This window comes from Callorhinus ursinus, unplaced genomic scaffold (assembly GCF_003265705.2).
Source record: "Callorhinus ursinus isolate GAN/ISIS: 27379988/994484 unplaced genomic scaffold, GSC_fseal_2.0 scaffold27, whole genome shotgun sequence".
NCBI lineage: Eukaryota > Metazoa > Chordata > Mammalia > Carnivora > Otariidae > Callorhinus > Callorhinus ursinus.
Window position 1 is genome coordinate 22,285,475 of NW_027397089.1, and position 26,496 is coordinate 22,311,970.

The 26,496-nt window shown below is 35.3% G+C and overlaps 2 protein-coding genes across 4 annotated transcripts in view; both read left to right on the forward strand.

Moving 5' to 3' along the window:
* KLRK1 (killer cell lectin like receptor K1) overlaps positions 1-26,496 on the forward strand; it is a 264,238-nt gene that overhangs the window by 202,334 nt on the left and 35,408 nt on the right. The window lies entirely within an intron of this gene.
* On the forward strand, positions 12,507-21,369 carry LOC112830044 (NKG2-A/NKG2-B type II integral membrane protein-like). Its single transcript, XM_025879685.2, has 6 exons — positions 12,507-12,700; positions 13,138-13,215; positions 13,705-13,758; positions 14,284-14,429; positions 20,909-21,012; positions 21,249-21,369. The coding sequence occupies exons 1-6, from the start codon at positions 12,514-12,516 to the stop codon at positions 21,367-21,369; spliced, it is 690 nt and encodes a 229-aa protein (XP_025735470.2). The 5' UTR covers positions 12,507-12,513.

Consider the following 26,496-nt stretch of genomic DNA (forward strand, 5'->3'; position numbering starts at 1 on the left):
CCCTCCCACCACCCACCGCTCCAGCAACCCTCCATTTCTTTCCTGAGATTAATAATTCCTCATACCAGTGAGGTCATATGATACATGTCTTTCTCTGATTGACATAGTTCGCTCAGCATGATACTCTCTAGTTCCAACCACGTCATTGCAAATGGCAAGATTTCATTCCTTTTGATGGCTACATAATACTCCATTGTATATATATACATCTTCTTCTTTTTTAAAATATTTTATTTATTTATTTGACAGAGAGAGACACAGCGAGAGAGGAAACACAAGCAGGGGGAGTGGGAGAAGGAGAAGCAGGCTTCCGGTGGAGCAGGGAGCCCGATGCAGGGCTCGATCCCAGGACTCTGGGATCATGACCAGAGCCGAAGGCAGACGCTTAACGACTGAGCCACTCAGGCGCCTCCACATCTTCTTTATCTATTCATCTGTCAATGGACATCTTGGCTCTTTCCATAGTTTGGCTATTGTGGACATTGCTGCTATAAAAAACAGGGTGCATGTACCCCTTAGGATTCCTACATTTGTATCTTTGGTGTAAATACACACTAGTGCAATTCCTGAGTCATATGGTAGCTCTATTTTCAACTTTTGAGGACCCTCCATACTGTTTTCCAGAGTGGCTGCATCAGCCTGCATTCCCACCAACACTGTAGGAGGGTTCCCCTTTCTCCACATCCCTGCCAACATCTGTCATTTCCTGATTTGTTAATTTTAGCCATTCTGACTGGTGTGAGGTGGTATCTCATTGAGGTTTTGATTTGGATTTCCCTGATGCCGAGTGATGTTGAGAACTTTTTCATGTGTCTGTTGGCCATTTGGATGTCTTCTTTGCAAAAATGTTTGTTCATGTCTTCTGCCTATTTCGTGATTGGATCGTTTGTTCTTTGGGTGTTGAGTTTGATAAGTTCTTTACAGATTTTGGATACTAGCCCTTTACCTGATATGTCATTTGCAAATATCTTCTCCCATTCTGTTGGTTGTCTTTTGATTTTGTTGACTGTTTCTTTTGCTGTGCAAAAGCCTTTTATCTTGATGAAGTTTCAAGAGTTAATTTTTGCCCTTGCTTCCCTTGCCTTTGGCAATGTTTCTAGGAAAAAGTTGCTGTGGCTGAGGTTGAGGAGGTTGCTGCCTGTGTTCTCTTTTAGGATTTTGATGGACTCCTGTCTCACATTTAGGTCATTCAACCATTTGGAGTCTATTTTTGTGTGTGGTGTAAGGAAATGGTCCAGTTTCATTCTTCTGCGTGTGGCTGTCCAATTTTCCCAACACCATTTGTTGAAGAGACTGTCTTTTTTCCATTGGACATTCTGTCCTGCTTTGTCAAAGATTAGCTGACTGTAGAGTTGAGGGTCCATTTCTGGGCTCTCTATTCTGTTCCATTGATCTATGGGTCTGTTTTTGTGCCAGTACCATACTGTCTTGATGATGACAGCTTTGTAATAGAGTTTAAAGTCCGGAGTTGTGATGCCACCAGCTTTGCTTTTCTTTTTCAACATTCCCCTGGCTATTTGGGGTCTTTTCTGGTTCCATACAAATTTCAGGATTATTTGTTCCATTTCTTTGAAAAAAGTAGATGGTATTTTGATGGGGATTGCATTGAATGTGTAGATTGCTCTAAGTAGCATTGACATCTTCACAATATTTGTTCTTCCAATCTATAAGCATGGAACATTTTTCCATTTCTTTGTGTCTTCCTCAATTTCCTTCATAACTATTTTATAGTTTTCTGAGTACAGATTCTCTGCCTCTTTGGTTAGATTTCTTCCTAGGTATCTTATGGTTTTGGGTGCAATTGTAAAATGGATCGACTCCTTAATTTCTCTTTCTTCTGTCTTGTTGTTGGTGTATAGGAATGCCACTGATTTCTGTGCATTGATTTTATATCCTGCCACTTTATTGAATTTCTGCATGAGTTCTAGCATTTATGGGGTGGAGTCTTTTGGGTTTTCCACATGAAGTTGCACATCATCTGCAAGAGTGAGAGTTTGACTTCTTTGCCGATTCGGATGCCTTTTATTTTTTTCTTGTCTGATTGCTGTGGCTAGGACTTCTAATACTACGTTAAATAGCAGCGGTGATAATGGACATCCCTGCCGTGTTCCTGACCTTAGGAGGAAAGCTCTCAGTTTTTCCCCATTAAGAATGATATTCACTGTGGGTTTTTCATAGATGGCTTTTATGATATTGAGGTATGTACCCTCTACCCCTATACTCTGAAGAGTTTTGATCAAGAAAGGATGCCGTACTTTGTCAAATGCTTTTTCTGCATCTATTGAGAGGATTATATGGTTCTTGTTCTTTCTTTTATTAATGTATTGTGTCACATTGATTTGCGGATGTTGAACCAACCTTGTAGCCCAGGGATAAATCCCACTTGGTCGTGGTGAATAATCCTTTTAAGGTACTGTTGGATCCTATTAGCTAGTATTTGGGTGAGAATTTTTGCATCCATGTTCATCAAGGATATTGCTCTGTAATTCTCCTTTTTGATGGAGTCTTTCTCTGGTTTTGGGATCAAGGTAATGGTGGCCTCATAAAATGAGTTTGGAAGTTTTCCTTCCATTTCTATTTTTTGGAACAGTTTCAGAAGAATGGGTATTAAATCTTCTTTAAATGCTTGGTAGTATTCCCCTGTGAAGCCATCTGGCCCTGGGCTTTTGTTTGTTGGGAGATTTTTGATGACTGCTTCAATTTCCTTAGTAGTTCTAGGTCTGTTCAGATTTTCTATTTCTTCCTGGTTCAGTTTTGGTAGTTTATACATCTCTAGGAATGCATCCATTTCTTCCAGATTTTCTAATTTGCTGGCATACAATTGCTCATAATATATTCTTATAATTGTTTGTATTTCTTTGGCGTTGGTTGTGATCACTCTTCTTTCAGTCATGATTTTATTTATTTGGGTCATTTCTCTTTTCTTTTTGATCAGTCTGGCCAGGGGTTTATCAATCTTGTTAATTCTTTCAAAGAACCAGCTCCTAGTGTTGTTGATCTGTTCTACTGTTCTTTTGGTTTCTATTTCATTGATTTCTGCTCTGATCTTTATTACTTCTCTTCTCCTGCTGGGTTTAGGCTTTATTTGCTGTTCTTTCTCCAGCTCCTTTAGGTGTAGGATTAGGTTGTGTTTGAGACCTTTCTTGTTTCTTGAGAAAGGTTGTATTGCACTATACTTTCCTCTTATGACTGCCTTTGCTGCATCCCAAGGATTTTCAACAGTTATGTTTTCATTTTCATTTTTCTCCATGAATTTTTAAAATTCTTCTCTAATTTCCTGGTTGACCTATTCATTCTTTAGTAGGGTGCTCTTTAACCTCCATGTATTTGAGTTCTTTCTGACTTTCTTCTTGTGATTGAGTTCTAGTTTCAAAGCATTGTGGTCTGAAAATACGCAGGGAATGACCCCAATCTTTTGGTACTGGTTGAGACCTGATTTGTGACCTAGGATGTGATCAATTCTGGAGAATGTTCCATGAGCACTAGAGAAGACTGTGTATTCTGTTGCTTTGGGATGGAATGTTCTGAATGTATGTGTGAAGTCCATTTGGTCCAGTGTGTCATTTAAAGTCTTTATTTCCTTGTTGATCTTTTGCTTAGATGATCTGTCCATTTCAGTAAGGGGGGTGTTAAAGTCCCCCACTATTATTGTATTGTTGTTGATGTGTTTCCTGCTTTTGTTATTAATTGGCTTATATAATTGGCTGCTCCCATGTAGGGGCATAGATATTTACAATTGTTAGTTCTTCTTGTTGGATAGACCCTTTAAGTAGGACATAGTGTCCTTCCTCATCTCTTATTATAGTCTTTGGTTTAAAAATCTAATTTGTCTGATGTAAGGATTGCCACACCAGCTTTCTTTTGATGTCCATTAGCATGGAAAATTGTTTTCCACCCCCTCATTTTCAATGTGGGGGTGTCTTTGGGTCTAAAATGAGTCTCTTGCAGACAGCATATCGATGGGTCTTGTTTTTTTATCCAATCTGGTAGCCTATGTCTTTTGCCTGTGGCATTTAGCCCATTTATATTGAGGGTAACTTTTGAAAGATATGAATTTAGTGCCATTGTATTTCCTGTAAGGTGACTGTTACTGTATATTGTCTATGTTCCTTTCTGGTCTGTTCCTTTTAGGCTCTCTCTTTGCTTAGAGGACCCCTTTCAATATTTCTTGTAAGGCTGGTTTTATGTTTGCAAATACCTATAGTTTTTGTTTTTCCTGGAAGCTTTATATTTCTCCTTCAATTTTCAATGACAGCCTAGCTGGATATAGTATTCTTGGCTGCATATTTTTTCTGGTTTAGTACTCTGAAGATAGCATGCCAGTCTTTTCTGACCTGCTTGGTCTCTGTGGATGGGTCTGTTGCCAGTCTAATGTTTCTACCATTGTAGGTTACAGATCTCTTCTCCCGAGCTGCTTTCAGGATTTTCTCTTTGTCTCTGAAACTCTAAGTTTTATTATTAGATATCGGGGTGTTGACCTATTTTTATTGATTTTGAGGGGGTTCTCTGTGCCTCCTGGATTTTGATGCCTGTTTCCTTCCCCAAATTAGGGAAGTTCTCTGTTATAATTTGCTCCAATATACCTTCTGCCCCTCTCTCTCTTTCTTCTTCTTCTGGGATCCCAATTAGTCTAATATTGTTTTGTCTTAGGTATCACTTATCTCTCCAATTCTGCCCTCGTGATCCAGTAGTTGTTTATCTCTCTTTTTCTCAGCTTCTTTATTTTCCATCATTTGATTTTTTATATCACTAATTCTCTCTTCTGTGTCATTTATCCTAGCATTTAGAGCCTTCATTTTTTATTGCACTTCATTAATAGCCTTTTTGATTTTGACTTGGTTTGATTTTAGTTCTTTTATTTCTCTGGAAAGGTTTTCTCTAACATCTTCCATGCTTTTTTCAAGCCCAGTTAGTATTTTTAAAATCATCATTCTGAACTCCAGTTCTGACATCTTACTAATGTCTCTATTGATTATGTCCCTGGCAGTCAGTACTGCCTCTTGTTCTTTTATTTGAGGTGATTTTTCCTGTCTTGTCATTTTGTCCAGAGGAGAATAGATGAATGAGAGAACAAATGCTATCAGGGTAACAACAACCCCAGAAAATATACAGTAAAGAAATCAGAAGAGACCTGAAACCTGGGGAAAAGAAATGGAAAGAAAGAAAAAAGTAAAAGAAAAAGATAAAACAAACAAACAATCAAAGAAAACACAGAATATGATCAACTATGATCAGGCTGGTGCATAGATCAGTGCCACACACTAGATTTTGGGCATATTTTGGTCTGTTAGAAGAAAGTGCCTCCCAAAATTTTAAATAAAGAAAAACTTATATATGTACAAAAATAAGGTAAATACGATGAAGCAATGGACTATGACTGTGAGGATGAAGATTATAAAATTTTTTATAAAAGTAATTCATAAGAATTTGGTTGAAAAAAGAAAGGAGAATTTAAAAAAAAAGGGGGGGGCAGAGAATGTGATCAGACAGGAGACTAGATCAAAGCCATACACTAGAGATTTAGAGTATATTTTTTCTGTTAGAGGAAACTGTATCCCAAAATTTTAGAGAACAACTTATATATATATATACACCAAAAATAAGGTTAACTACAATGAAGCGATAGAATATGGCTCTAAATATGAAAAATAAATTTTTTTTAAAAAAAGGGATTGATAAGATGTTGGTTGAAAGAGGGAAAAAGAAAAATTCTAAAAAAAAAGTAAAGAAAGTTAAAAAAATATTAACTTTGAAAGACTAAAGTATCATGGGGAAAAAGCCATGAATTCTATGTGCTGTATTCCTCTAGTGCTGGAGTTCTGCCATTCTGTTTGACTGGTAAACTTGGTTTTGGCTGGTTGTTCTTGCTAATCTTGGGGAGGGGCCCGTTGCCATGGTTCTTAGATGTCTTTGCCGGAGGCGGCATTGCCCCACCCTTGCCAGTCCCGGCTAAGTAATCTGCTTGGGTTTGCTCTCAGGAGCTTTTTTCCCTGCAAGCTTTCTGTACAGCTTTGGAGGATGAGAGTGAAAATGGCAGCCTCCCAATCTCTGCCCTGGAGGAGCCAAGAACTCAGGTCCCCACTCCTCAGTGTGCCCCCAGAGAAAAGCAGTCAATCACTCCCATCTCCCCAGTCTCCAGCCACACTCCATGCTCACCCGGCCTGTGACCAAGCGTTTCTATCTCTGGCACACGACCTTGTTTGGAGTCTCCAAACCCTGCAGATTCTTGCAGTGCGCTCCCACGTTGCTCCTCCCGGATGAGGAAGGGGAGTTTTTCCCCAATCTGCTGCTTGTTGGGTCCCTCCTGGAAGAGCAGTGGCCTGACTGTGCCTCAGATCATGGTTTATGGCAACCCTGAGCTGAGAGCCCACTCCACGGCTCCATCTCTGCAGCCAGCTTCTCTGCTTGGATACCTGGGAGCTCTGCCGCACTCAGGCACCCCCAGTTTTTCTGTGGCCCCGAGGGTCCTGAGACCACACTGTTCCACAAGGGTTCCCACCCCCCCCACTTAGCCACTGGAGTGACGTCCCTCAGCAGAGCCGACTTCTAAAAGTTCTGATTTTGTGCTCCGCTGCTCTATCACTTGTCAGTAGCAGTTGACGGAGGCCCCCTCCTCTACAATCTATCTTCCCGAATATCCCCTCAGATTCACTTCTCTGCACGTCCTACTTTTCAGAAAGTGTTTGCTTTTCTGTTCAGAGAGTTGCTGCTATTCTTTTTTCAATCTCCTGTTGTGTTTGTAGGTGTTCAGAATGGTTTGATCCTTATCTAGCTGAATTCCTGGGACCAGATGAAATTTAGGTCTCCTACTCCTCCACCATCTTGCTCCTCCCGACTCAAACCACAAAGCTTTTGCCGAGCCAAGGAAACCATCAACAAAACAAAAAGGCAGCCTACTGAATGGGAGATGATATTTAGAAATGATATATCCAACCTGTGATTAGTATCCAAAAGACCTAAAGAACTCCTACATTTCAACACCAAAAGAACAGAAACAAGTGATTAAAAAATGGACCAAGGACTTGAATAGATATTCTGAAAGATGACATACAGATGGCCAACTGACACATGAAAAGATTCTCAACATCATTAATCATCAGGAGAATGAAAATCAAAACCACAATGAGGTATCTATCATCTCCCACCTGTCAGAATCAAAAAGACAAGAAATAACAAATATTGGCAAGGATGTGGAGAAGAACGAACCATGTGCACTGTTTCTGGGAATGTAAATTGGTGTAGTCACAATGCATATGAGTATGGAGGTTTCTCAAAAAAATTAAAAATGGAAATAACATAATATCCAGAAAATCCATTCAGGCTGTCTATTTGAAGAAAATGAAAACATTCACTTGAGGAGATGTAACCACCTTATATTTATTGCAGCATTACTTATAATAGCCTGGATATGGAAGCAACCCTCATGTCCAACTATAGATGAACATATAAAGAAGAAATAATATATATATTACATATACATACATATACACAATGGAGTATTTGTCAGTAATAAAAAAATAAAATTTTTGTAATTTTTGACAATATTGTTGGACCTAGAAGTTTTAATGCTAAGTGAAATTAGAGAAAGGCAAATATCATATGATTCAACTGATAATGTGGAATCTAAAAACAAACAAAACAGAAATAGTCTCATATAAAGAAACCAAAGTTGGGGGCGCCTGGGTGGCTCAGTCATTGAGCATCTGCCTTTGACTCAGGTCATGATCCCAGAGTCCTGGGTTCGAGTCCCGCATTGGGCTCCCTCCTCAGCAGGAAGCCTGCTTCTCCCTCTCCCACTCCCCCTGCTTGTGTTCCCTCTCTCGCTGTGTCTCTCTCTGTCAAATAAATAAATAAAATCTTTAAAAAAAAAAAAGAAACCAAAGTTGTGGTTGCCATAAGGGAGCAGGGACAAGGGAGGCTGAAATAGGTGAAAGGAAGTAAGTGGTACAAAATTTCAGTTATAAAATAAATAAGTCACAGGGATATAAATTACAATATAGAGAATATAGTCAATACAATTTTATTAATTTTGTATGGTGATAGATGGTAATGAGTTTTTTTTAATTTTATTTTATTAATGTCCAATGGAAAAAAGACAGTCTCTTCAACAAATGGTGTTGGGAAAATTGGACAGCCACATGCAGAAGAATGAAACTGGACCATTTCCTTACACCACACACAAAAATAGACTCCAAATGGTTGAAAGACCTAAATGTGAGACAGGAGTCCTTCAAAATCCTAAAGGAGGACACAGGCAGCAACTTCTTCGACCTCAGCCGCAGCAACTTCTTCCTAGAAACATTGCCAAAGGCAAGGGAAGCAAGGGCAAAAATGAACTCTCGGCACTTCATCAAGATAAAAAGCTTTTGCACAGCAAAGGAAACAGTCAACAAAACCAAAAGACAACTGACAGCATGGGAGAAGATATTTGTAAATGACATATCAGGTAAAGGGCTAGTATCCAAAATCTATAAAGAACTTATCAAACTCAACACCCAAAGAACAAATAATCCAATCAAGAAATGGGCAGAAGACATGAACAGGCATTTTTCCAAAGAAGGCATCCAAATGGCCAACAGACACATGAAAGAGTGTTCAACATCGCTCAGCATCAGGGAAATCCAAATCAAAACCTCAATGAGATACCACCTCACACCCGTCAGAATGGCCAAAGTTAACAAGTTAGGAAAGGACAGATGTTTGCGAGGATGCGAAGAAAGGGGAACCCTCCTACACTGATGATAATGAGTTTTATCGTGATGATCATAGCATAATGTGTATAAGTGTTGAATCATTATGTCTACACCTAAAACTAATAGAATATTGTATGCCAACTATACATCATTATGAATAAATACATAAAAATAAAATTTAAATTGTCACCCAATTTTACAAAAAAAAAAAAAAAACAGAACTACAGACCAAAAGAAATATACATGCAAATATCCTAAAAAAGTATTGGCAAATCAATTCCAACAATGTGAAAAAAAAAAGGAAAAGAATTCTATTGATGTATTAAGTAATTTAATATTTTATCTTTTGGGGGCGCCTGGGTGGCTCAGTCGTTAAGCGTCTGCCTTCATCTCAGGTCATGATCCCAGCATCCTGGGATCAAGCCTGGCGCCTGGCTCCCTGCTCAGCAGGAAGCCTGCTTCTCCCTCTCCCACTCCCCCTGCTTGTGTTCCCTCTCTCACTGTCTTTCCCTCTGTCAGATGAATCAATAGAATCTTAAAAATATATGTATTTTATCTTTGGTGTTCATGTATCATTTAATTGTTTTAAAATTACTTTCTCTGCCATCTCCCAATTTTTTCAGTTAAGTGAAATTTTCAAAACTTACATTCATTTTCCCCCTCTATACTTAGATGTAGGCATTTATCATTCATAACAAATATTCCTATTAAAATAGAAACAACTTGTTATCATTGGAGGATGACTCAATGAGTAATATGAGTAATTATTTAATATTCAAATCTCTGGTATAGTGTTATTATTCAATATTGTTCACTGTTATATTTAGTTTTTTCAACAGAAACCTAAATAACTTATTTACAAATAACAAAATTGATTGCATGCATATTAAAAACTAAGGCAGAAAAATTGAAAAGATAAGTTTGGAGGGGCGCCTGGGTAGTTCACTCTGGGGGGTTAAGCATCTACATTCAGCTCAGGTCATGATCCCAGGGTCCTGGGATTGAGCCCTCCTTCAGGCTCCCTGCTCTGTGGGGAGTCCACTTCTCCTTCTCCCTTGGCCCTCCCCCCCAACACTTGTGCGTGTTTCCTCTCTCTCTCAAATAAATAAAATCTTTTTAAAAAGATAAGTTTGGAAATTGATGTCTTTGTGACAGCAACAGTAAAGTTGAAAATGTAGTAAGTCTTCAGAATTAGTGTCAAATATCATTAAATACCTGTTAACAGGGCGATGATTTTAGAATATTTTCGGTATAATAGAAATGACATAGCAAGGTCATAAGAAGGAAGTATGTAATGCCAAGATTTAGCAACCTTTTTTAAAAGTAAAACTTAAACATCTAAGATATTTTTCACAAGGGCTAGGTTCTCAGTGTTTGTGATTCAGATGAAAGCAAGTTAACAGCCTGGGTGGTCAAGTCTCTGACCCATATCTTCTGGAACATAAAAATTTCTCAGGAGCACTTGCCAAGGTACCAACTAAATGACACACTACAAACTCAAAGTCTCTACATTCTGTAGGTGTGTATGAGATACACTGGCTTCAAAATAGCCCAACTGTAAGAATTTCCTGTTCAAATTTTAAGTGACACATTGATGAGGAATCTACTCTTTCCACTATTGCCTCACTCTGAGCTCTCACGGGGCCAGCAGTCCGTGAAGACCACAGATATTGTCTGTTTACAAGGGTAACCTGGTCTCCCACTGGAAGATGGCCAATTCTCTGGCCAACAGAAGGTATGTGTCACTACTCTGCCGTCTCTCTACTAGCCACCTCATTTAGTGGGAGATACAAATGCTGGATGGGATGCACCTGAGGCACAACAAATATACAATCAAATCACAGAGAACATTTGTATCTTTATTCCAACAATTCAGAGTGACGAAAATGAATTTGAAATATAATGGAGAACTTCTAAAAATATCCAAATTCTTACCTGTGGAGAAGTAATTAAGTATATATACACAGGCATAATTGTGTTTGCAAATCAATATAATTTCAAGTGAAAGCCATAAGCATTAAAACAAGGAACACTTAATTTGGATTTGTCATCAGTTATAGATAATTATATATACTATTTGATATTTAGCCCAGTATTAAAAAATAGATTCTTAAAATGGTCCATTAAATCATAACGGTCAAACATAATTCCTCATACATTTGCATAGATGAATGGAAACAATTTGATTTTTCATAAAAAGCAAGATGAGGTACCTTCTGCAAAATGCTAATTTAAACTTAACTATAAACACTCAAAAGACTTTTTTAAAAGCATATCAAAACTTGGCAAAAAAAGGATATTCAATACTGAAAGACACTCCTGTCTAATGAATTATGTTACATAGTTTAAAAGATACGCTGCTTTATATGCATTATACTATATTTTATTTTTTTAAAGATTTTATTTATTTATTTGACAGAGAGAGACACAGCGAGAGAAGGAACACAAGCAGGGGGAGTGGGAGAGGGAGAAGCAGGCTTCCTGCTGAGCAGGGAGCCTGATGCGGGGCTCAATCCCAGGACCCTGGGATCATGACCTGAGCTGAAGGCAGACACTTAATGACTGAGCCACCCAGGCGCCCCTGCAGTATATTTTATTTTAATTCCCATTTTGGATTAGTAAAAACTAGGTAGCTAGACATGAAGTAACTTTATAAAGGTCATACTTTATAAGTTTGAGAGCGAAGAGTAATTTCAGATTTCACTAACTGCACAGCTCATTGACTGAATTATGAAATTACACTGGTTTATTAGAATTCCTTATACAACTAAAGCTACCTGCACTGTCTTTGACATTCATAGATCTTTCTGTGGTTTGTACCAACAGTGTTCTTCCATAAATGATCTATACTTTTATTTATCATTTTATGATTTCATATCTTTATCATTAAATTAATTGTCAATTTCTGGTGTTATATAAGTACTTTTAAAAAATATATTTTGGTCTTTGTTTTCAGTGTGGTTCTGGTTTCTGATAAGTTGAGTGTGTTATGTAATATTTTTCAAAATATAAAATCTTTCTTTTAAAATTAAATTATTTCTAGAACTCCCCAATTATTCAAAATAAAAATTCAGTTGATAGCACTGCATTATTTTTTAGTAAAGAAATTTAAATCCCCGGGGCGCCTGGATGGCTCAGTCATTAAGCGTTTGCCTTCAGCTCAGGTCATGGTCCCAGCCCCTCATCGGGCTCCCTGCTCAGCGGGAAGCCTGCTTTTCCTTCTCCCACTCCCCCTTCTTATGTTCCCTCTCTCACTGTGTCTCTCTCTGTCAAATAAATAAAATCTTAAAAAAAAAAAGAAATTTAAATCCCCAAATAAAAGTCATACACTACAGGAAATTCCTATATGTGCTAAAACTAGTATTTCCCAATCTTAGAGCACTCAATTTTAAAATGGTTTTAAAAACTATCAAAAAGTTGGTACAGCATTTTTTTCTAATACAGCATCTTAATTTTAACCCAGTTATTCTACTGCCTTTGAAATATTCCGTGGAATCTGAACTTACATTAATAAGGATAATATTATTCATGAATTCCTTTCTTCTTCACTAATTTATTGCTTTACATTTCTCCAACCAGTATTATTGTGTCAAACATAGAATATCATTGTTAAACCACTTATTTCATCATGAAATGCTTCTTTAAATCTATGAGTAAATTAGTACCAGATTTTACATTGTTCAGCAGCAAATGAATACCATCACTTACCACACACTCCACCCAGTGTGACTGTCCTAGCAATCTTGTTATTGCATATTCTATTCAAGTCCTTCAGTACAGTTCCATTCAGCACCGTGCCTGACACTACTCAGCTGCAGAGATGAGTAACCAAGGAGTTACCTATGCAGAACTCAATCAGATTAAGGGCTCAAAAAGACAGCAAATGAAAGCTAAGGGCACTAAAAGTTCCATTTCAGTAACTGAGCAGGAAATAACATATGCAGAATTAAATCTTCAAAATGCTTCTCAGGCTCTTCAAAGGAATGACAAGAATTCCCACTACAAAGGTAAAACATTTAATATACACACAGTGTAACTGTAATATGATGTGCAGTTGGCATGCAGGGGTGCAGAAAGTGAGTAGGGAAAGATCTTCCATATTTTTCATTTCTTAGGATCAGAGCTTGAAGTTGCAACTATAGTATTGCAATTGATATAATTACATGATATAATTGATATAATTGCATAATATAATGTAGTTGACTTTGTTCCAGACTATTTGTAGTCTTTACCAACGTCTCATGGGGTAATAAATTTACTGCAAATACAATGGTATATTCTGAGAGAATTACAATGGTAGATATGGGTTTGGAGTCCAAGTTTTTATCTGTGACCCTCTGGGCATCATTTGTTCTCTGGTACGTTAAATTTCCTAAAGGATAATTTCTGCCCGTCCTTTCTCATTGTTTTCATTTCTCTTCCTACTGTTTACCTTCATGTCCAGGAAAGCTCATTGCTGGGATCCTGGGAATCATCTGCCTTGTCTTGATGTCCACTGTGGTCACAATAGCTGTTATTCCCTGTAAGTAAGTGTTTGAATGACTACAAGGGAATTTTTCACTTTAATGATCATTAGTGCCTTGAAATATTGCACTATGTTATGGAATTGTCTTATCTCATTTTAATACATATATGCTTTAAGTTTGGAATGGTTTTTTTAAATTTGTCACAGTAGAAATAACAATAATGTAGAGAGTATCACAAATATGTTCAGATTTCATGACTCAAAGAGAAGTTACAGCAGAGACCTTATTGAGAAATACACAAATTAATTCTTGAGATTGCATAAACCAAATACTATATGAAGTGGTGAGGTTTGGTTCTTTAGGCTTTTGAAACATTTTCCCCCACATATTCATTACTTCATTAATTACTTACTGGTAAAATCAATTTTATTACAGAATTTTCTCATTCTAAACAATGCGCCAAACTTCAAACTCAGAAACTCAAATCATTATGATTTATTCAGTTTAATATTAAGTTTGTATGAAGATTGTTTTAATTTTTCTAGTTACTGAAGGACCAGAGCAGAACCAAACGTCCCTGGAAACAAGGATCCCAAAAGGTACAACATCATTTTCAAAATTCTGATATTAGTATAGTTTCTATTTTATCTCTATCTTAGGCTAGGAAACGATGATAATAGATTGTTTTGGGGAAAATAAAGTAGAAAATAATGTAATAAACTTTCAAAAATAATGATTATAGGAGAGTATTACTTTGAATGTAACAATCTGAAGAAATAGTCATTCAAATCCCTATATCCATTGTTAGCCATTGCCTCAAATTTCCTCCTGCTATAACATGATAAGAGATAAATCATTTTACTATTCTAAAATAGTGGTTTCGTTTAGTGACTCTCAGGACATGTAGAGATGGACATTCTTGTGTGTTTGCTTTATATAAACACACAAATTAAGGAATGATAGTCTGACCATTCTTTGGTAAGTGTATGTAAGCATATTTTGTTCTATTTATACCATCCTATGAGTGTACATGGATATGTGTATACATATGTGAGTCTGTAAATTAATTTGAATTTGTTAATATTCAAAGTTCTTTTGCATGATATCTCATAATCTTTCTCCAGCTTGTCACTGTTGTCCAAAAGAGTGGTTTACATATTTTCATAATTGCTATTACATTAGCACTGAAAGAAAATCATGGAATGAGAGTTCAGTGTCCTGTGCTTCTAAGAACTCTAACTTGCTCTCCATAGATGATAAAGAGGAATTGGTAAGATTTCAGATGTTTCCATTTTATTAAGAGTTTATCAGTTAATATTATAATATTAAATTTGTAGAGTTCACCCATAGTTTTGTATTTGTGTTTGTATTTGTATTTGTAGTTTATTTAAGTCTGCTAATGTTCCATAGTTTGACTCTAAATATTTTATTTATATTTTATACTGTCAGTGTACATTTGATAAATTTCCAGTCTAGCTTTTCATAGAAAGCAGTGCTTCTATATATGCTCTTTTGCCTGAAATAAACTTTACTATTTAATTTTACCACACATCAAAAAACTAAGTATATAATTTTGAAATTGATCACAAAGTAGTTAGAACCACATAATTATAAATCAGATCCTGAAATAGAAGTTTAGAGCCTTTATTAGCCCTGTTAATTTTCATATTATGAAATACCTTTGCTTATTTTTAGGCTTTATATCAATGGAATGATGCAGTATGCATTTTGATATGTGTCTCCTTTCACTCTCACATATTTGTAAACCATCTATATTATCCGTTTGTCTATAATTTGTGAATGTTCACTGCTTCTGTCTTATATGAATATGACATTTTAAAATCTATTCTCAGAAATTTTGTTCCTTTTAGTATGTGGGTATTATGAACAATTATTTTATGAAAAGCCTTTCCCTGTCTTTTTTACATATTGTATGTAAAATAATTTATAAATGATGCATAACTATATAGTATATAATACATTTAAGCATATAAATATTACATTTATCATCATAAAATACAAATGCAAAATATAACATTATAATTGTATTTATGTTTAATTATAATACATTTTTCCCTAAGGATTAGAATGAAATTACATGGTCATAATTATGTGTGCTTTCAATTTATTAAATTATTCCAATGTTTTTCTAATGTATTGTATAAATACACATTTTACCAAAGAGTACCTTGATCCAAAGTTCAGTAGTCTCAGAAAAATTAATAGAGTAAGTTCTGGTGGTTATATAACAGCTCCATTTTTATGGGCTGTGAATCATTAGGATATTCTCTTTTGTGAGAATGAGAAGTGCTCGAGTGTGTCTTTTGCCCATTTCTCCTAGATGGTGTCTTCTTTTCCCTTCTTAAAAGTCCTTGTCATATTCTAGATATGTGCTCTTTTCTGAGTTTATAGGATGCAAATACATTTTGACACTGTGACTTGGATTTTTACTCCCATATTGGAAAATTTCTGAGAATTGAGTTTAAAATGTCATATTCATATAAGACAGAAGCAGTGAACATTCACAAACTATAGACAACAGGAAGTCTGATTTGTAGTGGTTTTAATTTGAGTGTTCCTAAGACTAATAGTGTTGAACATTTTTTCCTAAGCTCATTTGCCATCCATATATGTTTTTTGATGAAGTTAACTATTGAAATATTTTGGTTATATTTTTAATTTTTGTTACTGTACTTTGATAATTCTTTATGTATCCTGGCAGCAAGTCTTTTATGAGATGCATGGTTTGTAAATATTTTCTCTGAAGTCTATGATTTATCTTTCTTTTCCCTTCAAAGAGTAGAAATTATCCTGATGAAATACACTTCGTCAATTTGTTCTTTCATGGATCATGTTTTTGGTGTTCTACCTAAGAAATGTCTGCCCAACTTTAGGTCATGCATTTTTTCTAATAATCATCTTGAAATCTTATCATTTACACTTATGTATGATCAATTTTTAGTATTTCTTACATAGTATAAGATATATATTTATTAATAATATTTGATACTCTATTTTTTCCCACAATATTTGTTGAAAAGACTATGCTTTCTCCACTGAATGATTTTTGATCTTTGTTGAAATCTACATTCCATATATGTGTGAATATAAATTTTGCACTTCTGTCTCGTTAATCTCCTTATGTACTTTTATGTCAACTCATACTTTAAAAATGGTCTTTTTTTAAACATTAAGTTTATATAATTCTTTCCAGACTTATATCTATTCTAGATCTTTGCATTGATGTTTCCTACTTATTTCTATCTTTCTAAAGATATTTTTTAAAATAAGAATAAATATTAATTTTATCAGTTGCCTTCTGCATCAGAGAAATCACATCATTTGATCTTCTTTACTCTGCTAATGTGATGGATTATGACTATGGGATTTCAGATGTAAATCCAACATGGTATTGCTTCAATAAATCTACTTATGTCATAGTCCTTTATTTTTACATATTGTCAGAATCTACTTATGATTGCCACTGACATGTAATTTCCTTTTTTTTAGTATTCCTATCAAAATGCACATAACACAGATTTTATTAGCCCCTTTTTTCCACCCTCAAGGGTTTCATTTTGGTGTTCAATTGGCATCACATTTGTCCTTACTCATAAACATCTAAATATTCTGTAACTGAGTGTGAAAAGCTTTCTGAATGACAGATAAAATTGTATTAGAAGTTGTAACACACCTCTGATATTTTTATTTCTTTTTGCTTTGGTTTTCACAAGTTGTGTTTGGTAGGATTTTTTTCAATTTATGTCTATTTTTAAAAATGTTTGCATATTTTCAAAATATTCTCTTATGCTAATTTTATTGTGGTATAATATACATACAGATGGGTGGAATGCTATACATGCCAACAGATGGCTGAATTTTCAAGTGTCATCATCTCACAGAATGAGAAAATGAATTTTACCAGGACTACAAAATGCCCCTTTCATATTTTTACCTGCATTTAAAAAATACTTTATGTAAATGGAATCATACAGTATGTATTCTTTCTTTCTTGGCTCTTTCAGGGGAAGCTAAACTTGTGCAATTCATCTATGTAGTTGCATGAAGTTTTCAATTGTCCAAACTCATTTCTGTTCCATTGTCTGATTCTACTATAATGTATTCATCCATACTACTGCTGATGCTCTTGGATATTTGGATATTGATCCATTTAGGGCTACTCTTAGTTATTCTACTATACATACTTCAGAATCAGCTTTCTGCTAAATATATGTTTACCATTTCTTTCCTCTCTAACTTTAATTGGCTCTTCTCTGTATAGCTTCTTGAGAAGGAAGCTACTCAGATCATGCATTTTATTTATTTTTTGATTTTTTGTTTTGTTTTTTTCAGATCATGCATTTTATAACATTCTTCCTTTTGAGTAGAAGTGACAAAGGTGCAAATTGTCTCTAAACACTACTTGAGTTCCACCCTAAAAGTTTTCACATATTCTCAGTTTAGTATCATTCAGTACAAGGTATTTTGACAGATTTCATCTTTGAACTATACATTTTTCAGAAGTGTATCACTTTTCCACATGTTTTGACATTTCCCACATTTCTTTCCATTGCTGCTTCTAATTTGTTCCTATGTCTTCAGAGAATATACTTTGAGTATCTCCATCCTTCAAATATTTGATCCCTATCTATGACCTAAACCTCTTTCTGTATATGTCAGTTATGTCAAGCTGGTTCCTACTGTTTTGATGGTCTTCCATAGGCCTCTGATTCTGTGACTAGCTGTTCTCTCACTACTGATGGAAGAACTGTAAATCTCCAGCTGTGCTCATTGAATTGTTTATTTATCCTTTCAAATCTGTCAGTTTCTATTGCATGTGTTTGCGGGTTCTGTTGTAAAATGAATATTATATGGTTGTAATTGTTTTATTTTCCTCTTATATCGACAGCTTAACATGCTGAGATGTTTCTTTTAATTTCTAATAATATTTCTTGTCTTAACAGCTACTTTGATATTAGAATAGCCACTTCTGCTCACTCATGGGGTGACTCTGTAGGGTAGATCTTTTGTTATCCTTTTACTTACACCTACTTGTGCCTTTGAGTCTAATGTGTGTCTGTTACAGAAAGCATATAGATGGATCTTACTTTTTCATTCGGGGTGGCAATTTCTATCTTTTGATTGAAATATTTATTTAATTCACACGAATATCATTAATAGGATAGTTGGGTTTGGGTCTGCCATTTTGCTATTTATTCTATGTCTGTGTCTTGATTTCTTCTTCTATGTTACCTGACAACTTTTATATTAAACATGTGTTATTTTAGTGTTCCATTTTAATTCCTAAGACAAAAATTGTCTTAGCTATATTCTTATTTCCTTAGTAGGAGCTGTAGGTATTACAAATATATCTTTTTTTTGTTTTTATTGAGATATAATTGACATATAACATTGTATAAATTTAAGGCATACAATGTGTTCATTTGATACACTTATGTATTAGAGTGTGATTACTAAGATAATGTTAAGTAACACTTTTTTCATGTTATATATTTATCATTTTTGTGGGTGTCAGCTAAGATTTAGTCTTAGCAATTTTGAAGTTTCTAATACAGTAATGCTGACTATAATCATTATGTTGTACATTAGAGTTCCAGAACTTATTATCTACTAGTTGTTACTTTGTATTCTTAAACCTCCCCAATTCCCCCACCTCTCAGCCTCTGGTAAACAACATTCTACTCTTTGCTTTTACAAGTTCAATTTTTTAGATTCTACATGTAAGTGAGACCACACAGTATTTGTCTATCTCTGTCTGACTTTTGTCACTTAACATAATGTCTTCAAGGTCCATCCATTTGTCACAAATGGCAAGATTTTCTTCTTTCTCATGGCTGAATAATATTTCAATATGTATAAATATGTGTATGTGTGTGTGTATCATACATTCTTTAACTATTTGTCTGTTGCTGATACTTAGGTTCCTTCCATATATTGGCTATTGTGAATAATGTTGCAATGAGAATGGACATGCAGGTATAACTTTGAGATAATGATTTCAGTTCTTTTAAATATATACATAGAAGTGGCATTACTGATTCATATGGTAGTTTTATTTTTAATTTCTTAAAAACCACCATACTATTTTCCATTTGGCAATACCAATTTACATTTCATTCAAAGGATTTCCTTTTCTTCACATGCTCACCAAAATTGGATACCTATTATTTATAAACTCAGAATTTCTATGGTCTATTTGCATAGTTTTATTTCTCTGTTCATAATTCCTACTTTATCTACTACTGCCATAATATTTTCGTTTAATTATTTGAACATAGTTTTCTTTATAATTTACATAGATTTTTAAAGATTCCTTTAAAATATATTTTTCAAATAAACTTAACATCTTATCCCCATAAAAGTTTCTATAGACCTTATTTTCCCTTAGTATGGAAGACATTTTCCAGTTCCTTTTCATTCCTTTTTTTTTTAAAGATTTTATTTACCTATTTTAGAGAGAGAGAGAGTGAACACATGCAAGCAGGGAGCGGCAGACGGGGAGGGAAAAAGAATCTGAAGCAGATTTCACTGACTATGGGCCGGACAGGGGCTCAATCCCACAACCACGAGATCATGACTCTAGCCAAAACCAGGAGTCAGACACTTAACTGACTGAGCCACCCAGGCACCCCTTCCAGTTCCTTTTCATGTTTTTTTTTTTTTAATTTTTAGGTAGAATTTTTGATAATATAGATTAGTAACCATGCATTCTATTTCATTTTTCTTTGATTTATTATTTTTGAAACTTGTATAAACTTTACTACAGGATCTTCTAAGTCTGCCTGCTGATATGTCTGCCCAGTTTTTCCAAATTCTAATTGCTTATTTTTATTTTTCAGCCAACATTCCTAGGGATTGCCCTGGTGACTTTGTAGTTTAGATGTCAAACACTAATTTTTTCAAAAGACTATATTCAAATACCACAAGTCAGTAGGGCTTCCACCCTCTGCCATGTGATGTGTGTGCATGTGTGTGTGTGGGGGGGAGTGGAGTGCTCATAACTTCTCTAGCAGTTCTCAAGCCTCCTTCTGCTTTTACTTTCTACTGGGTTCATCTTGGTCTCCTCTCCCTCTGCACATATATATATATTTTTTCCATCAGCCAAAGGTGTTTAGAGAACTCATGTCAACTCTTTGGTCATACTTTCCCTTACAGTATCTTCTGCTTGTATTTATGAAGATCACAGTGCTTGATACAAGGCTTGATACACAGCCTCTGACTAGTAAATATATGGGATTTCCTCATTCATTAACAAGCAAAATCATCACTCTGAGCTGAAAAGTCAATGGGCTATTTCACTCCCTTCTCCACTGCTAATAGAGTCTCCCTGTGGCACTAGCACCATTTGCAGCTTCTCCAAATTGTAGAACTATAAGTGCTGGATCACTAAGCTACGGTGGGCAGGCAGGAAGGCATGGGAACAGTGCTGAGCAAGAAAACTACAGATGTGCTTTCTTCTTACTTGAATCTCTAAGAGTTTTTTAATAATAGATATTTCACAAATTATTATTAACCTTTGATCAATTTTTAGAACCCTGAAATTGTTATCTTTGTCAGTTTGTCCTCTTCACTTACTCCTACTATGATACTTTTATAATGTGTCCAGTGTGTAACATTATATGATAATTTAAAAGATTCTATAAAGTAAGAAAGAGTTTATTTGTTACTACAAAATTCAGGTGAGTATGAGCTTTTATTTGACTTCTAATTAAATTTGCTTTCTCATAGTGTTTGTTGGATGTCTTCATTCATTCTTCATGGATAACAGTCTCCCAGAGAAGCCATTATAATTCATCAATGTGGTCAAAATGCTCACCTTTCTTTTCCAAAGAGTAAGTTTCTTGAGAACATTTATATTTCATGACTTAAAATAATTAATCTTACAAAGAAAAACAGCCATATATGAACAACTATATAAATACAATTGTTGAAGTGTTTCTATAGAAAAATTATATGGGGAATATTCAGATTTAGATATATAACTCTTAGTCAAAATAAATTGTTTATTCATCAGAATATTATATTATTTATTGCTAAGATTAATGAGATATAATTCTCTGTATTTCAGGTTGTCAGTATCTTCAGAGAGTGACAAGAATTGCCCATTTTTTGATTTTGAGTCAAGCAAATGTTCTTTTGCATCCTGTTTAGAAACGAAAACATATGTTTGTAAGCACCAGGCATATTAGCTACTTAATTTTGGTATAATGCTATCTCACCATCTTAAAAAAACATATCTCTCATTTCTTTAAAAGCCAATTATTTTCTCAGAATATTTTTCAGATATTATTTTTTAGAGCAATTTTAGATTAACAACAAAATTAAGAAGAAAATACAGAACTAACCTGTATTATCCCTCTATGCACACGTGCATGGCCTCTCCCATTATCAGCATCATTCAGTAGAATGGTTCATTTGTTACCAAGGATGAACCTTCAGTGATGCATCATAATCACACAAAGTCCAAAGTGTACCTGAGGTTTCACCCTTGGTGTTATAGAACTGTTTTTCAATCTCAATTTTATTAATGTAAAAAATATATACTAAGGAACATATTATACATTTCTTAGGCTTTTGTTATTTGTTAAATCATAAATTACAAATTATAATACCAAGCACTGTTACTATAAAGTTCTCACTAAGGTGAATAATTCCACTCATATTTCCAAATGAGTTGGTTTCTCATAGCCCTTAAAGGGACTACAAATGACAAACCAGGGTGGCAAGGTTATCAGTGAGAATTGAGTCAGGGGACAAAATCCAGGAGAAGTTTGATGTAAACAATTATTATCTATTTGTAAGGGAAAGCCTACTAAGAGGAAAGGCTGCTAAGATAAGGAAAGTTATAAGAATACCTTAGAGTGAAAGGAGAGTATCCAAAGTAGTAATCACTGAGAAAGACAGGTCTACTCTCTGAAGATGGGATTTAGATGTCATTGAAGACTGTGGATACACACGATTCATGGCAGACATGCTCAGGGGATTAGCCTGAGACAGAGCAGCTGCATAGTCCACAGGCTGAACTTGGTGAGGATGGATCTCAGGTTGTCACTGGCAGGCAGGAAGAATTCTCTGCCAGACTGTTAGGAGGCACAGAACAAAGGGCTGGAAGCTTTGACTGGGACAGGACTTCCTGGATGCATACAGCAGGCAACCAAGCCATAGCAGCCAAACACCCTGAAAACACCATGAAACCAGGAAGAAAAGCCCTTTCTGCAGCAATGTCTCTCCATTGCCTTCTACCGACACAATTCAACCTCATGTGAGCTGACAAAGAAGAGAAGTTTATAGCACCTAGCTCCATTACCTGAAAACAGGGCACTGAGAGATCCATTTGGAGCCAAGAGTACTAAATGGTTAATAGGCACTCAGGGTCTGCCCATGCTGAGTCACCTGAGTGGGCCTTTGTTAATGACCTCAGCCAGGGCCTCCTTTGGCCCCTTGCTCAGGAAGGCTGGTGGTTGGGGTAGTCCACGTGGTTCTCTCAATGGCTGCATTCAGGTAGTGCACCATTATTTATGTCAGTGGTTCCCAACCTTTGTGCAATATGCTTTTTCTAACTTATGAACTGCATGAACTGCACCCTTTATAGTCAGGAAATTATGGGTGGTGTAAATGATCCAATATAGATGATAGAAAACCTACATGCTTAGACAGACTTTAGAACAAAATGCTATCTTAAAAATCCTAATGTTTTCCCTAGGAATGGTGTTGGGTGTGAATGCAATGTGGCTTTTAATGGCTTCTGATGGACAGTTCTGTGCCAAAGGTGTGGAAGTGGCTGCCAAGATCCTAAAGCTCAAGTTTCACACCTTAGCCATGAGCAAACATGCACTAAACATAATTAGCTGGAAGTTGAAGGGGTGGACTTGAGTTGTTGACATGTCTGGACCAACTATCTTTGGGCTTACAGGCCACTATCTTGGACAGCTTGCTTGGGTGCTGAGTTTGAAGACCTTTTCATGTAAAGGTGTGAAGAGTTGGGACAGCTTACAAGGCCTGGAACAAGTTTTAAGCCAAGGCAGACCTGTCAACCTGAAGATTTAGAGGGCATTTATGAGAGCAGCAATCCAGTTATGAGAGCAGATTACCAGTTGAAAGGCACCTAAATGGATGTTCATGGGATAGAAGATCAAATTTTCAATTTCAATAAATTTTTATAAACAACAACAACAAAAAACAGAAAAAACAGACACTTGGGGTTATCATGCAACAACCACAGGGTTGCTATAAAAGAGCCATTCACATCTGTCCCACGTCCCCAGAGTATGGAACCGACATCTATCTTCTGAATCTGTTTTAGTGCAGCATTATTAATGATTAGATTCATTTTCTGGCAAAGATTGGTATTTTCATTGGATAATAACCAATGTTCTTTGATACATTTTCTTGTTTTTTTTTTTCTTCACCTGGACTGCAGATAGTTTGGAAGATAGCATGTTTTATTAAATTCTCCATGTCCCTATTTTTGCCACTCTTCACTTCAATGCTTAGAAAAGTACTTTAATGGGAAAAAATGTTAAATAACAAAGAAAACAAGAATTAAAAGTATAATGATACTTGTGTGGGTCAAGCAGCTGGATATTGACAGAATTTGGGAGAGCCTTTTGTAATTTGATAATTATTCAGAGATATTTCTACCCTAGGTCATTCACAAGAGAGAAAGAGCTTACATTTGATTATAACTTGCAAAATAACTCAGTAGTTCATACACATTATCTCTTTGAATATAGCCTTGTTCTTTATATTCTCTATATTTATTCCCTAAACTCGTATAGAGAAATTATATGAATATTCAAGATTATTTTCGTACAATATGTAAATAGCAGCTGTAACTAATAGCTAAAGTTGTGTTACAAACTGTCCAAGATTGCATTGACATTTAAAAATAATTTAAAGGGCGCCTGGGGGGCTCAGTTTGTTCAGAGTCTGCCTTTGACTCTGCTTCTCTCTCTGCCCCTGCCCCTGCTTATGCATTCTCTCTTTCTCTCTCAAAAATAAATAAATAAAATATTTTAAAAATTCTTTAAAAATAATTTAAATTTATTTCTCATTCAACCACTTATAGTTTGGGGATGTTTCAGTTTATGTAGGTTGGGCGTGTAAGAACTTGACTCCAGACTATTCCAGATTCAGTTTACATCTTTCTTATGTATTTTATTCTTAGAGGACTGAGATACCTGGTATATGACCTTATATAACAGAGATCAATAGCTCTCAGAAGAGCCAGTAGATAAGTGCTTTTTTTTGGTTACTATTTTAATTAATATTTTATTCTTTTAAGATTAATTTTTTATTATTTATTTATTTATTTATTTATTTATTTATTTATTTATTTATGTTCAGTTAGATCATAGGGGAAGGGAGATATGTGCTTCTTAATGCCTGGTCCCTGAACTTGTAAGATGTCACTTTCTCACTCACATTATATTGTGAAAAGAAGTCACATGACCAAACATCCATTAATTGTCAGCAAAGTATACTCTTTTCAAAATGGTCACATGGAAGAAATGTAGATCACTGAAATTTAACCTAACCTACTATAATAGCCTTAGGAATATTTTCTTCATTATAGTTTATGAGATAAGTAAGTGTGTTTGTAAAAAACAATACTGGAAAACAGTTTAAAAGCTTAGTTACTTTTTTAACTTCCCATCTAGTTTTTTTGTGTCCTCTATGCCAAATATTCTCAGAAGGTATTTTGTTTAGTGGTAAACATCATCATATAGATGCTTTCACCAGGGTCCCTAATCAATGTAAAAATGGGGAATAAGCAGTATGGGGTAAAGTTTAAGGACATCACCAATGAAACCAGGTCACTTCTATGTAATTTCTGAATGCACACTCTTAGCCCTGTGACTTAGTTACAGAACTGCTCTGACTCAGGCTCCTCTCCTGGAAAATATGATAGAAATAGTGTTTGATTCATAGAGTTACCTGAAAATTATTTGAAATCACCTCTTGGCACATAAGTATTCACTAAATCTCAGTTGTTTTTACTTAAAAACTTTATGCTTCAGTTTCATCATCTGACATGAGGACCATAATTGTAGCCACCTAATAGGGCTGATCTGAAGAATAAATAATATCATGCCTAAAGATCCTTAAAATAAAGTGTAACCACATTGAGTTCTTGCTATATGTCCTCTTTTCATATTTTGCTTCCCTAATATTTAATAAACTCTGATTTCAAGAAGACCTGAAGTCTAAAACTTTGTCTTTCTCTTTTCACTTATCCAAATTTCTATTGTTTCAATATATTAGTTTAATGTGGCATCAAAAATATCATCTGATTTAACCAATTCAATCATATACATCAAAGATACTGCATTTTAAACAAGGTTTTTGAGAAATTCAGCAAATCATGTATGGACAGTGATATTTCTACTGTACATGCATTCCTATTTTGAAAATCAAGTCGTGATTACTGTTCCTTTTCTCAGTGATGAAGAACCCCTGTGTCCTCCCACAATGTGTTGTTTTGGACATATTTAAAGGCTATCCTTTTTTTGTATTAAAGAAATTTGAAAGGGCTTGTCAAGGTTTGACAAAATAGCCTGTTCGATTCCTAGATTTGTGGACCCTACAGGGTCCTAGGGGAAGAAGACACCAAAATGCCCTCTTCTTTCTAGTGTTGGAGAATCCCAACCACAAGTATGTACTTTTACTATTGAAAATGGAGAAATAAGAGAGAAGCTGCTTAATACATTCTGATGTGGAACACCTCCCAATTTTCTCCCAAGGTATTTTCTACATATCTAAACACGTTCATAAAAAGGTACCTAAAGTCTTATACCTACCCATGAGGAGCTATGGGAAATATTTGGTAGAGTGAGCTTGGTTAGGGGATCCACCAAAACCACTGGAGCTATATAAATATGGAACAATATTAGGAGGATGTTAGTGAAAAGTAAATTCAGAATAGAAAGAGTCATGGAGAAGTCAGGGAAATGGTAGTTTTCTCTGTGTCTAACTTTCTGAGAATATACATTAGGTGTTCAACATAATGAACAGACTTGTTTTTCTGGATCCCAGAGTTAAATAGTACTCGTTTCAGTACTAAATTCAGAGGAAGATGGTGCCCTTTTAAAATTTACTGTTATTGGAACAGACCAGAAAGTGTGTTCTTTGCAGGCACTCAATTCCAGAGAGAATGCAAAAAGTACAGAGTTGTGTCTTTCCAATCTCGTGTACTAAATTTACTAATGTAAAAATTTCATTTCCTGGTAATTAATGAGTATAAACTTGTGGATAAAATAAGACTTCAGTATTTAGAAAGTGTTACTCTGCCCTACATTTTATGAGGCTCTTCCCTT

Bases quoted from the DNA above. Each gene is read 5' to 3' on its own strand.
- LOC112830044 (XM_025879685.2), top strand. From the start codon at position 12,514: ATGAGTAACCAAGGAGTTACCTATGCAGAACTCAATCAGATTAAGGGC. The intron at 13,759-14,283 runs GTACAACATCAT...ATCTTTCTCCAG, and splicing joins GGAAACAAGGATCCCAAAAG to CTTGTCACTGTTGTCCAAAA. The intron at 14,430-20,908 runs GTAAGATTTCAG...GCTTTCTCATAG, and splicing joins TAGATGATAAAGAGGAATTG to TGTTTGTTGGATGTCTTCAT.